The sequence below is a fragment of the Pollicipes pollicipes genome, unplaced genomic scaffold (assembly GCF_011947565.3).
Source record: "Pollicipes pollicipes isolate AB1234 unplaced genomic scaffold, Ppol_2.1 Scaffold_6138;HRSCAF=7277_pilon_pilon_pilon, whole genome shotgun sequence".
Classification (NCBI taxonomy): Eukaryota; Metazoa; Arthropoda; class Thecostraca; order Pollicipedomorpha; family Pollicipedidae; genus Pollicipes; species Pollicipes pollicipes.
In genome coordinates this window covers 33803194-33817212 of record NW_023596818.1, presented here as the reverse complement: position 1 = coordinate 33817212, position 14019 = coordinate 33803194, and the positions used below count along the sequence as shown (strand labels likewise).

Sequence of the window (14019 nt, the reverse complement as noted above, 5' to 3'; positions counted from 1 at the left end):
CGCCCGCCCGCAGTTTGACAGCCCGGCCGTGCCAAACTGGAGCTTGGCGCCCGTCTTGCCGCCAAGACGTGGCACGGTGCTCGTGTATCAGAGCATTTGACCTGACGCCTGCGGGTGACCCGACGCCTCACTGATGGGGAGGGGAGGGAGAGACACCGTGATTCTATCTTGGAGCGGACATGGGCGCCCGTTAGCAGTAGAGCAGACATGTAGGCCGCTGATAGCGTGCGCACGTGTTGATGAGGCCAGGGCAAAACGGAACCATGCCTGTGCGCCTTTCGCTGCGTCTGGTCTCCCCCCGGACTCGTGTCGCTGCGCCACTCGCTGCGTCTGGTCTCCCCTTGGACTCGTGTCGTTGCGCCACTCGCTGCGTCTGGTCTCCCCTTGGACTCGTGTCGTTGCGCCACTCGCTGCGTCTGGTCTCCCCTTGGACTCGTGTCGTTGCGTGTAGGAGGTGTCATGCATACAATACGAGGTTTCCTCATCCCGTCGAAAGTCGTTTTGAATCTATTGCTGCGTATTAATGCCAAAGGTAGCGCTTTCCATAATGGCATGTGGGCAGTTGTCTGACTTTTTGCTTTTGGTGTTATGATACCAAACTTTTTACCATGGACGTCCCAGGCTAAACAGCTGGTGCGGCCCATAGGACGTCTGTTTACCGTAATATGCGACTCAATTACGTTAAACGTGATGGTTTCAGCGGCGTCGCGTCATTGGTATTGGTACGCGAGGCATTCTTGAGCCTAGCGTGGCAGCGCTCCTCTCAAGATCAGACCCCCTGTCGCGATCAAAGTGACCTGGTGATGATGCAAAGCCCCCTTCCAGACAGCTGCGGCGGCACCCTCAAAGGTGAAAGGAAATATTTTATCCGTGGAACAGTGGTAAAGTTAATAAATAATGTTTTTAAGCTTTAACGGGCAAAAACCGGCTGGCAGTAGCTGTTTTAGCCGACTGCTGACAACACAGCTGCGCGCGATTTTAGATGCACCCAATGTGTATCGTCAGTGTACGCCACTCTGTCACCCGCCTCCCTTGACCTTGGCCTCAGTCGACCTCACGCCCATCGTCAGCCATGGTCGCGGTCCGCCACGTGACCGCCGATAACGGGATCGCCGCAGTCTTGACCTTCTGCTGTTTGGTCGTGGGGTCATTGAGGCCCACCACACGCTACAATTAAGCTGACCCACGCGTCAAAGTCGGCATACGCCTGACGGGTAGCCTTCCGACAGCTGAGCGTCCCAGCTTGACCCCCGATTGGCGCGTGCTGTCACTGCGCTGCCGGACGCATGTCGGCAGCCTGCCCGCACGTGCAGCCGGAGCGGGGCGACAGTGTGACGCCATGTCGCCGTGTGACGCCACGTGACCGTGTGGTACCATGTGACCGTATGATACCATGTGGCCGTATGACGCCATGTGACCGTATGACGCCATGTGGCCGTGCGACCTGCAACCGAGCCGGGGCGGCCGCGTGACGCGCAGTCGTGACTGTGTTGGCAGCAAGGTGCCAGCCTTCCTGAACGTGACGGACATCGCCGGCCTGGTGAAGGGCGCCAGTGAGGGACAGGGCCTCGGCAACGCGTTCCTCTCGCACATCAAGGCCTGCGACGCCCTCTTCCATCTATGTCGTGAGTGTGCCGTCCCGCTGCTCGCGTCCGCCCAAGCTCTGTTGCACGCGCGGTGGTAATGTTCTGAGAACCCCCCTCTACGTCCGATGGCGGTCTTCAGGAGTACTTCTCCTCTCCTGATTTATAACCGGTTGAAACACACGTTTTTCGATTAGGAGTGATGGAAGATGCTCGAATGTCACTGCCTTCTGCATAAGAACTGCACGGAAAGTTGTAGCGTTGCAAGAAAACAGTCTGGGGTTAAAGCGAGATTCGTTCAAGCTGCGCAAGTGAAAACGGCGAGTGCTGCGAGGCGTGAAAGAGCAGATGGTGCATTTTGGGCGCGAAATCCATTTAGGCATGGTCGGTGCCAGTATTGGCTTTTGATAGCATATGGTAAGAGACGATCAGCGGCGGTGAATAAGTCCTGCCTTCTGGCGCTGGCGGGCCACTGTGCGCTGAGCCCCGCTGTCGCCGTCGGGCCGCAGTCGCGGCCACAGAGGGCCGCCCGGCCCGACGGCGCCCGCTGCCGCCGTCGGGCCGCTGCCGGGCCGCAGCACGCGCCAGGCTCGGCTCCGCTGAGCTCGGGTGGCGTCCGCCCAACCCCGGGCCCTGTTATTAGGCGTCGTTGGCGCCGCTAATGTTTGGCTTTCATAACGCGCCGTTCCGCCGTGTCCGCCGCCGTGCCCCGTGTTCCACGGTGACAATGTGTGGTCTCCTAATGTTTAATGGACGAGGGCCTGCGAGGTGGTAATCCGATGGCCCCGTGGCAGGCGCGGCCTTTTGTCATTTTCCAGCCTGAGGCGTATTTGCCCATTTCGGCTGTATTTATCTAATCCTTGATTTCGTGCTTGGCCGCCCTGTTCAAGTCGCGTTCTGCCGTGTGTTCGTGGCAGTGTCCTGTTCGCCACTGGCAAGAGCGCGCCAACCACGCGCTTTCACCGCCTCATCGCGCCGCGGGACGGTTCCTTGGTGCCAGCTGTAGGGTATCACTGCCGCCACCACTAGAAACGAAATAATGCGCTTTGGGATCTTTGGCCAATTTGATGGCTCCTTGCGTGCGCTACGTTGCGCTACGTATGCCACCGGATTGGGGATCAATTGGTGGCCACATTTCAGTCACGCGTATACAGCGTTGCTTTCGTCTTACGCCAGCGTATGATGTTAATGTATTTCATATTGGAACCAGACTCTTTGGTACCTATGCCAATGAGCATTATGATTATTGTCAGTCTTTAATGGGCTAAGTATGCGAACTCCGTACTAGCATGGTTTGAAACGGGCTGGCTGGCTACTTGCTTTTTTCAACGCGCATATTTTTATGCCAACCAAATGTATAGTGTTGCATCAGCTTGCCTCTACTGAATGTGAATGAGCGTTGAGAAAGGAGAAAGGCAAACATGTATATTAGTCACCATTGGTTAGGCCACTAGCCTGTAGGTTTTCCACTGCCAATCCGTATATTATTAATCGGACACACACGAGCATGCATCATTTCATCCCTCCAGTCGTCAAATATGCGAATATGATCATCTCACGGTCTCCCTCCGGACTTACGCTTGAAGGGAGTATGCCACCGTTTTTGTACTTCTCACAGTTAAATAGAACGCGACTGATTTGGTCTGCAATGTCAGTTTTCTGGGAGTCCTTTGAGAGGCTTATAACTTTGCTTTCACGTAGCCGTTCCCATGGGAGAAATGCCGTTGGATCCGTGCTGACCACTGGGAGTCAAAGTTTTCTATTTGCTCTGTTTTTTTTCTGACATGTGTGTTATGGTACATTGGCAGTACGGCTATTTGACCAAAAGGTCGTGTGATAAATGGTATGAGAGCTTGAAACAACCCTCGAAGACAACCAACCCTCAACGAACAATCGAAGAGGTTAGAAGAGTTTTGCGAACAAATTGGGATGCATGCTGTATGGGAACACAGATGAGTTATAACAGGGTTGGCGGAGCGCGGTGTTCTTAGAGTTATGCTGGCTAAATCAAGCACACAACATTCGTAAATTATCAGTTGAGAAACCTTAGAGGCAAGCGATCCGTAAAGATGAAGGAGCGTGCGGAAATAGTACATTATGCGACCAATCAACTAAAAGTAAACGTGGTGTGGTCTGGACGGCTGAAAACGTAACGAATGAGCAACATGGGAAAATGGTATGTGAAGAGGAATGTTGGTAAAATTGCACGCATGTAGAATGCAGCATGAATGTTGCAGCTCCACTGTGCGTACGTGGATGACCACAAGGAAGAACATTGCTGTGGACTTGACATGAATATTTGTTTGCCTTTAGGGCACGAGGAGAACTTCGTTCACTCGGCTCAGCCGTTGAGCTCCTTCATTTCAGTCTCGGTTCAGTCGGCGTTTGAAGTGTTAATGCCTCCGCCGTCATGCCGGGTGCCCTGTGCACCCTTCCCCCCCCCCCCGCCCTGCCCCCCGCTGAAGCAGTCACGGTGACCTCTGGTCAGTAATTGGATGATGGCCTGTGACCCGGGGCTGGAGAACGAGTCAGCTGATATAACGCCATGCGCTAGTAGTGAATAGGGAGATAGACGGAAGTACGTCTGCATCCGGCTGTCCGCCTTATGACACGCGTAGCAGCTTACATTTGCTGGAGATGGGAATGACAACCAGTATTGACCCTGCCCATTCATGCAAAGTTAACCCCAAAATGACTAACAGAAAACAAGAATGTCACCTTTTTAGTCATACCTTTGCGCAGCCTTTTGAGCCTTTTCAACCTTTTTAGCTGGACTTTCGTGCGGCCACAGTGGAGTGGTGTTAACGAAGTCGGTGCCGTTCACGCAGCCGGTGCGTGGCCGGCTGGCGCCCTCGCTGTGCTCTACAGCTTGCTGTGCTCTACAGGCCGGCAGGCGCTCTCGCTGTGCTCTGCAGGCTGGCTGGCGCCCTCGCTGTGCTCTACAGCTCGCTGTGCTCTACAGGCCGGCTGGCGCCCTCGCTGTGCTCTACAGGCCGGCTGGCGCCCTCGCTGTGCTCTACAGGCCGGCTGGCGCCCTGGTGGTGCTCTACAGGCCGGCTGGCGCCCTCGCTGTGCTCTGCAGGCTGGCTGGCGCCCTCGCTGTGCTCTGCAGCTCGCTGTGCTCTACAGGCCGGCTGGCGCCCTCGCTGTGCTCTACAGGCCGGCTGGCGCCCTGGTGGTGCTCTACAGGCCGGCTGGCGCTCTCGCTGTGCTCTGCATGCCGGCTGGGGCCCTCGCGATGCACTGCTGGCCGGCTGGCGCCCTCGTGGTGCTCTACAGGCCGGCTGGCGCCCTCGCTGTGCCCTGCAGGCCGGTGTGCGGGCCTGCAGACCAGCACGCGGCCTCATGGCGTGACCCGTCTCGGCCGCCGCCGCCGTCGCGAGCTCGCCCGACTGCGGTCCCGTGCGCCGAGAGGCGGTGGCGGTATGTCGGCGGCCACAGGCGGGCACTTGCCACGACGGCCCGGTGACCGAACCACCCTCTGCCCCGCCCCAGCGCGCGGCGGCCGTCTCCGAGGCTGGCTGCGGAGGGCGTGACCGGGCCTGGCCGCCGCCGCCGCCGCCTGACCGCCGGCTGGCAGGTGGCGGCAGCTCGGCCTGACCGGGGTGCTCGCTCGACTCCGGAAGCGCCTCCGGCCGCTCTCCGCCGTAGTGGAGCGGCGCCGGACCGCTCTGCTCTGGCCGGCGGCGGTCCAGCGGCGCCTCTCCGGCGCCGCGCGCGCGCCAGTTGGCGCCAAATCGGCGTCTGGCGGCGCCGCGGCCCGCCGATCGTCGCCGTTCGTGTTTTCGGCGCGGCCGCTGGGTTTGAGTGACGGTTTGGGTGCGCGCGGCGCGGGCGGTCTGGGCCTGCTCTCCGGCGGGGCGGGTAATTTACTGTGTTGTGACGGCCGCCGCCTTAGCGCAGGCCGAGCGGCGGTGCGATCTGACGGCGGTCGGTCCAGCCGACTGGCGCCGGCCGCGCTCATCCGCTGCCGGCCCGGGCGCGCGCGTGCACTGTCGACACCCGCCGCAGGCGACCGCTGTCGTCATGCACTGCTGACACACCTCCGACACCCGCCGCAGGCGACCGCTGTCGTCATCCACTGCTGACACACCTCCGACACCCGCCACAGGCGACCGCTGTCGTCATCCACTGCTGACACACCTCCGACACCCGCCACAGGCGACCGCTGTCGTCATCCACTGCTGACACACCTCCGACACCCGCCGCAGGCGACCGCTGTCGTCATCCACTGCTGACACACCTCCGACACCCGCCGCAGGCGGCCGCTGTCGTCATCCACTGCTGACACATCTCCGACACCCGCCGCAGGCGGCCGCTGTCGTCATCCACTGCTGACACACCTCCGACACCCGCCGCAGGCGACTGCTGTCGTCAACGACTGCAAACACGCGCTTCCGACGACCGCTGCAGGCGATCTCTTCCGATAACCGCCGCAGGCAACCACTGCAGACAGCCGTCTCCGACTACCACTCAAGACAACTACTTACGATAATCACTGCAGGCAACCACTGCCCACTGTTGGAACTTCCCGCTCACACGCGCTACAACATCCACTGTCGGCGCTTGTCCGCACCGCCAACACCGACTGTCGACACAGACATCCCGTCCCTGGTCAAGCCTAGGGATTCATTGAATGCCACTTTGAGGGTGCAGCCTTCCATGCACTGAGCTTGTTGGGATTTCAGACAGATGTGCTTAATGTAACGTAACGTAAGACCACTAACGCACGTAACTGTAAGGCATGTAACGTCTGCGTAACCGTCATAAACACCACGATAAAGTAAGAATTAAATGACAAAATGGGGGGAACACTACAACCGAAACAACATACAGCATCGGGCTCGGGCTTCTTCTCAACTCCCGTCGAAATATTTCGAAAAAAGTTTCATGCATTGTAACAAGAGGCAGGACACAGGGACAGGGCATGCACCTGCTGCCGCCGCAGGCACGGCGCAGCCGCATATGGACTGCCCATCCTCAGCGAGGACGCTACTGCGACACCAGTGCGCAGGTCCACCGCCAGACGGTGGACAGTGGACGATTTCCACTGCCCATCCACGCGGACAACAGGGGACTGCATCGAGTGCTGTCGCTACCCGCCGTCTCCGCCGCCGTCGCCGCCCCGCCGCTGGGGCATGCCGAAACCGCTGATATTTGTCAGGTGGCTCTGTACCGGAGAATACGTCTGATGCTGGTTGTTGTGTCGCTCGTCTGTGCCCTCTGCTGCCGGCCTCACGGACGGCAGCAGAGGGCTCGGGACATTTAGTAAGGCCAGTTTTCTGATGGCTTGTTGGCATGTGCGGGCAGCACGGTCAGGGGCATGGCGTCCTGTTACACCGGTTGTGGTCAGGTCAGTGTAGCATGCAACACCCGAAATGCACGTGCTCATAGTTTGGTGTTGCGCGAAGTGTGTGGCGCACACCCCAGCCCGAGGTATTCCTGTTGCCGCGCTTGCGGCGCCAGCGACGTACAAGCCTCAACAGAGGCTAGCGCCGGCCCCGGCAGTCGGCACTGACAGCCGCGTCGGCGGGAGAGGCCCGGCCGGCCGCCGGCCGACGGTGACCGCGGTGGCCTCCCTCCGTCCCCCACTGCCCGTGCCGTGGCGAGCTACGGCTGCCAGCGCCAGGATAATTGAACGGCAACGTCGGCCGGCCTTCGGCACGGGAAATATGATTAACTCGTGTTGGTGCTCCCCTCTTGCCGGGGGACTGCTGGTCTGACGGCCGCGTAACCACAGGCTGCAGGGGTTTAACTAAGAGCGAGTGGGACCGGCCGGCCGGCCGAGGGAAAAGGCAGAGAAGAAAAACCGACCCCGCTGGCGATCCTGGCCTTGTTTCCCTAGTCGTGGCGACCGCAGTGCTCGTTCCTAGACGTGTCAGGAGCAGTGTCGCCGGAAATGGGGTCGGATGAGGGGATATTTGGTCGGATATTGCGCACGATAGCTCTGGGGGTTTTCAAACGTTAAAAATGGTCCTCAACACGATTTTGATATAAATCTTGGTGGGAACTTCATACCGGCTTCGCAGCAATACGCGTCGCTCCCTTGTTGTAGCTCACCTAACTGCAATACCAGAGGATAGACGGTCCACAGTGAGTATTCTATGCGTGTAATCTATAAATTTAGTTCCTGCGTGGTGTTCTTTTGCTGGAATTATGTCGCCTGTCAGCTTGTCGTTGGCCGGATAACTTGCGTGTCAGCTCCAGCGGCATAGCAGAATCGTCTGGACACGTCTTTGTATTGCAGTCCCGGCTACGCGCAAAATTATCGGCAAAGTTTTGGTTCGCAAAGCTTTGTTGGCGCAAAACAGATATGCGCAATCCTTCGTGTTTCCAAAATGCAAGCACGCGCCTTTCTCTACAGTTTTCCGCAGGCGGAATTCTTCGTATCGTATTTGTGGTATCACAGTTGTGCGTTATTTTTAGTAGCTTTAATCACATTTCCGTGTGCACCTACAATTCTTCCGACATGTTTGCGCGGAAAGGATGTTTTATATTGCATGCCTTTTTCGGCGCACGGACGCAACGGGACTGGGCGCAAAATGGCCATTGTAGTCGATACGCCCGGAAACACCATTAAACAACAATAACAAACACGCGACGGGATGTCAGTTTTGACCGTGCGGTGGTTATGTTTAATCTGCTGTTTTTTACGATTTTTTTAACCAGAAGGCGAAGTTCGGTGGGTACAAGACCGTAAGAAGTGCACCAGGTGTTAATGAGTTTGTTGGTGGCATCAGCGGCCGAGCTGGCCAGTGACGGTACCGCAGTGCCGGCGTAATGTGTCTTTGCCCAGGTGTCCACGGGAACCGGTGCAATTCTGCTACCAACGTTGTGTAGCAGGCCTGTTGGTCTTGATAGTGAACATTGACAGTGAGCGTAACTAATTATCGGCGTTGTTCGCGCTAAGCCGCATAATTCGTGGGGCAGTATCACCACCCAGTGTGAGTCTCGCTTTATATACAGCCACAGCGAAGCTCGACCGATGCAGAAGACATCATAAAAGTAGGCTGAAATATAAAGAAGGTTGAATTCATGGACATACACTCTTTTGGTGCAGGTAGATGACCTGTATGCGACTATTTGCGTTGCAATCATTTGTGTTCGAAGATGGACGTTGCAGTGGAAACTGGGAAACTTAGAAACATTGGTAACGGAATTCGTTATCTATTGAATCAGGCAGTATTAACGCATCATGATATGCGATATGTCATCATATGCAGTAATATTGTGGCAAATAAGTGAAGAAGCTTGCTTAGTAGAGCAGCTGAGGCAACAAAACCAACAGGGCCGGTGACCTTCCTCTGCCTGGGGCGGCAGACCTCTCGGGCGTGTACGTTCGGATCGAGGCCTCCGACACAGTCCGGATCCAGTCGGACCCGGCCCTCTCGGCGGCTGCGGCAGAGTCGGAGAACCCCTCCCCCTCGGCGGCTGCGGTGGAATCGGATAATCCCCCTCGGTGGCTGCGGTGGAATCGGAGAATCCCCCTCGGCGGCTGCGGCAGAATCAGAGAACTCCTCGGCGGCTGCGGCGGAATCGGAGAATTCCCCCTCGGCGGCTGCGGCGGAATCGGAGAATCCCCTCGGCGGCTGCGGTGGAATCGGAGAATCCCCTCGGCTGCTGCGGCGGAATCGGAGAATTTCCCCTCGGTGGCTGCGGTGGAATCGGAAAATCCTCGGCGGCTGCGGTGGAATCGGAGAATCCCCCTCGGCGGCTGCGGCGAAATCGGAGAACTCCCATCGCCTCGGGAGACGGACGACTCAATCGATTGGAAAATCCGGAGCGCCTTCGTTACGTATTGCCCCATCGCCTGCTCTTTGTTCCGCTATTCGTTATGACGCGTTTTTCCCGGCTGCCTATTAGTTTCCCTTGTGTTGTCATCACGAGTATAACGTTGTCCTAGTTCGTTGTGTTTCATGTGCATTCGGCACAAGCATATGTCGGTGTATATTCGGTATATCGTCTGGAGCGTCCGCTCTGGGAGTTAGCACAACAACGACACCGTGCCATGCTGCGTTGTGGACCGCCACCAGCGGGAACGTCACAATCCCGGCGTTTATTGAGGGTCCGAATGGATGACGCACGCCGCGTCCGGCGCCCGTGGCCGTGTGCCGTGCCTGCCCAGGCGGCGTTGCATCGCTCTGCGCGGCGCGCCTCTTTGATGTGGCCGGTAACAGGTACCGCCCCCACCCCTCTGCCCGCGCCCGCCCCCTGCGCTCTCCCTCACGCCGCGCCGGCCGGCTGCGCCGCCAATTTTGTCATTTTCGTGTCAATCAAGCTGAGGTGGCGGCATCAAAGGCGGCCGCCGCACGGTCGCGTGCTGGCCGCCATGGTCGTGCCGGCGGCGGCGGAAGCGGCGTGGCGCGGCGCGGCTCCAGCGATGCCGGATCGGCGCCGTCCGGCCGCCGCACGCCGCGATCGGACTCGCCGGCGCGCGTGCCTCGCAGTAAGATCGGCCGCGGCGCGTTTGTAGCCCTGTTCGCCCGCGTGACGTGCGACCGCGCACATTCGCCGCGTGCGGCCGCGCGCGAAATTCCCGGCGAAAATTGCACAGATTGAGCTACGACCCGCCCGCGTTCACAATGCCTGTTGACCGGCTGCAGCCACCGGCTCGTCCACGGGTTGACAGGCGGCCGGACCGCCAGCTCGAGTGGCTTTGCGACAGGCCGCGGAGCGGCCAGAGTCGTCGACGGTGCTGCGGGCTCGCCGACCGCCCGGCTCCGCCCACCCCGCAAGCCACGCCCGGCAAGCAGGTCGCCGCCGCGTCCGCCAGCGTCGAATCGGGCGGGCGATGACCAGATTGGCGGGTTGCGTGCCGAATAGACAGACATATCGAGCGGTGCGGGCGGCCGCCACGCCAGTGCGGTCCGGTGCGGTCCGGTGTGGTCCGGTCTGGTATGGTCTCGTCTGGTGTGGCCAGACTGCCGTGACCGCCACACGTCGGAGTACGGCCGCCAGCCGTCGGCCCGAGCCGCTTTGTCGGCGATATTTGCCCGCTTTTTTGCGGCTCGGGCGCCCGGACCGAGCCTTTTCAGACGACTGCGTAAAAAACGCCTGCCGCCGAATACATTAAATACCGATTCATAATTCAGACCTCCCGATTCTCCGTCTCCCCATTCAATCCGTGCCTGCCGCATTCTGGCCATAAGAACAACGGTGTAATATTCTTAATTACAGGCTGGGGCCGATAAATTAACGTGGCCGGGCGGCAGCGGGGGCCGCCAAAGGCCGGCCGACGTGGCGCGGCGGCCGCCCACAATTGATGGCCGCCACCCCGGTCCAGCTCGGGCCGGAGGAATAATACGCGCTGTCACTTTGTTGCATTTCCCGTGGGGCGCCGGCGGCGGGCCGGGCCGCGTCTGTCAGCGGCGCACGCCCGGGCCTCGGGGCCGTGCCGAGCCGGCCGCCGGTGCGCCGGACCGGCCGGGCGCCAGTCGCGGGCGTTGGTGTCGGCGTGTGACCCCGCCGGTCAACCGGAGTGGGCCGCAGGGGCACAGATGGGTGGTGGGCTTCGGGTACGGCGTTCAGGCGTGTCCAGTGGAGGTTCTCTGTTCACCTGAATGCGACGGCGATCGTCGGTCCGCGGAATTCAGTTTGTCTTTCCAGCTCTTCTCCACTCGCTTTCTCCTAACCTCGTCAGCTATGATACGCCATTATGCTATGTCGTGATGGTTGTTATGTGGCGTTCGTTGTTCACACGCGACCTCTCCCTTTCATGGAAGTTGATAAACCTGTGTGTTTCCTGAGCGGACTTGTGCATCTCCAAACTTGCTGGGCTTCAACAGACCACAACATCTGAAGGATCAGTCGATTTGGTTGGTTGTTGACATTGCCGATTCATGTATAGCTTGCCTCACTGACGTCACGCAATCGGCCACCCCTGTATTGCGTTCTCCGGCAGTCCGTGATGGCCCAGTAGACCGTGATGGCCCAGTAGTCCGTGATGGCCCAGTGCCCCGTGGTGGTCCGAATCTTAGCGGCCACGTGGTTTAAAACACGCTTCCATCGCAGCTTAATTAAAAGCGAGCGAAAGAAGGCCGGACGACCGTCGTGGGGGGGGGGAGGAGGGGGGGGGGGGAGAATGTCGCGACGTTTATACTTTGCAGTTCGCACACTGAAGGACTTGACTGCTTCGTCTTTGACTCTAAGAGATAACACGGTTTAACAGCCTGCGGAACCATGCCATCCTTACGCAATGTGGTGTTCTAACAGAATGTGGGCTGTAAACCTGAAGCACCGTTTCGTCTCCCAATTGGGCTGGTTGCAGGCTGTTGAAATACGTGCCTAACGCTCTCAAATTGTGCTCATCTATGGCTTCATACCGATTTCATGGACATGGGCAGCTCCATACGAAATGTTACTCATGCCCGTGTTGACTAGCGTACCGGTCTTTGCTACATGGGTGCGTGTATATATATATATATATATATATATATATATATATATATATATATGTTAAGGGGGAAAGATGAAGGATCTTGGATCTTGAGGATGAAGCTCTTCTCGGAGAGATTGACCAGGTAGATGACGGCTTTTGTGGTCAGGAACAGGTGCTAATTTAGCACCTTGATTTGCACGGAAAACAGGTGTGTGGTCCAGACTAGACCATGCATATATGTATACATGTCTACTATATATTGAAGTGAGAGCGCCTTGGAAAAGCCTCCACATAGGGAACTGGCACACCGCCCTGTGGGAGAATCTGCAGGCTGGAGGATGAAAGGACGCTAGGGCCTCACTTTGTTTCGCAAGTTTTCTCTGGGTATTTCATTTTATGGTACTCAGCTTGAATGCGTCAACTTGCGCACGCATTACCGTCTGACCACCTGACCTCCTCAAACAACCACGGCCGGCGTGAGCGCGGTGCGGCTGGCCGTGCTGACGTCTGGCGTGCAGTACCATGACCTGCGTTAACCACTGCGCGTCAAGGAAACCAGGGGTACGGGGTTTGATTGCCCGCAGTGCCCGCGCTTCCTGCCAAGTTGAGAGGCAGGCGACGCCATATAGCCTCAGCAGCGGGGTGCGTCATAAAGCCCCAATGACAATACCATGGTCGTGCCCCCGTCTGCCGTGCCGTGCCGTGCCGTGCCGTGCCGTGCCGTGTCGTGCCGTGCCGTGCCGTGTCGTGAGTGACCCCGACGGGCGGTGGCCGGCAGGCGCGTTTGACGACGATGACGTGACACACGTGGAGGGCGAGGTGGAGCCTGTGCGCGACCTGGCCATCATCAACGAGGAGCTGCGGCTCAAGGATGAGGCCTACCTGCTGCCCTTCATCGAGAAGTTCGAGAAGAACGTGCTCCGCTCGGACAAGAAGGCCAAGCCCGAATATGTGAGTCGGTGGCACGCGTGAATCCGCGTGCCGGGAAGCGGACGGTCGCCAGTCTGTGTACCGCAATGCTGCGTGGTTTTACTGGTGCTGTTTTGCGCGTAGTGGACTGAGTCACAGGGTTTCCGTGCTTCAGTTTGTCGTGCAGATTGAAACATTTCAGTCCCCTCCCCCAAGTATTTATGAATGCAAAACACTATGCTTCCTGAAGCATTTTCTTCTTGATTTATCATTTACGGACATTCTGTCCATAATTGATGGCTTACGGTATTTTTTTATATTTTACATTGATTTATGGCCAGGCACTAGAACTCTTAAAGAGATCGGGTCGGCGGGCTGTTGGGTGACTTCCAGGAGGTGATGTATCTCGACCTGAACTCACGCTCGGCTCTCGCTGCAGGACATCCTCCTCAAGATCAAGTCTGTTCTATGCGAAGACAAAAAACATCTGCGCTTCCAGGAGTGGAACGCCAATGAGGTACGCGGCGACGGTCCCTTCCTCTCCCCCGCGAGCGCTATGGAGACGTTTGTTTTTGGCGCCGCTGGTGTTCGGTGGCCCGTAGTGCGCTGCTGATGACGCCGGGGAAGTAAGCTCCGCACTATCACCCGTGTCTCTTTTCGCCACGCACTGCTATTTGATGACGACTGAGGGAGCCCTGCTCGCTGTCATAAAGTTGAACAGGAGGCCTGGCGTCGTTGGTAATATGCGGTATTTCATAAGCTTGTGTAGCGGGGCGTTCGTCAAGATTGTTTGCATATGTAGGACTTGGGAAGAGGGGGGGGGGGGGCGAGAGGGTTCGTAAGGCATGCCGTTTGACTAGTTTGCAGCGTGCTGAGAAGGGCTAGCAGCTGTGGGTCCGTTCATAACCGTTTCCACCTGCGGCCAGTGTGCAAAATTCTTCGCTGATGTCGGCCAGTTGTTGACGTACCGTTTCGCGCGTGCTGCATGTCGAACCACACACCCGTTTTTCGTGCAGATCGAGGTGCTAAATAAGCACCTGTTCCTGACCGCCAAACCCGTCATCTACCTGGTGAATCTCTCCGAGAAGGACTTCATCCGGAAGAAGAACAAATGGTGAGCATTTCATCGCACGCCGCCACGTGGGCCGT

At 58.0% G+C, this 14019-nt stretch overlaps 1 protein-coding gene across 1 annotated transcript in view; it reads left to right on the top strand.

Annotated features, from left to right (window-relative positions):
* Window positions 1-14019, top strand: part of LOC119105693 (obg-like ATPase 1) — a gene marked incomplete in the record, with an annotated part of 123113 nt that overhangs the window by 20560 nt on the left and 88534 nt on the right. The window contains 4 exon segments of the mRNA XM_037229162.1: window positions 1498-1625; window positions 12740-12912; window positions 13310-13387; window positions 13887-13984. Coding sequence (XP_037085057.1) covers window positions 1498-1625; window positions 12740-12912; window positions 13310-13387; window positions 13887-13984 — 477 coding nt within the window.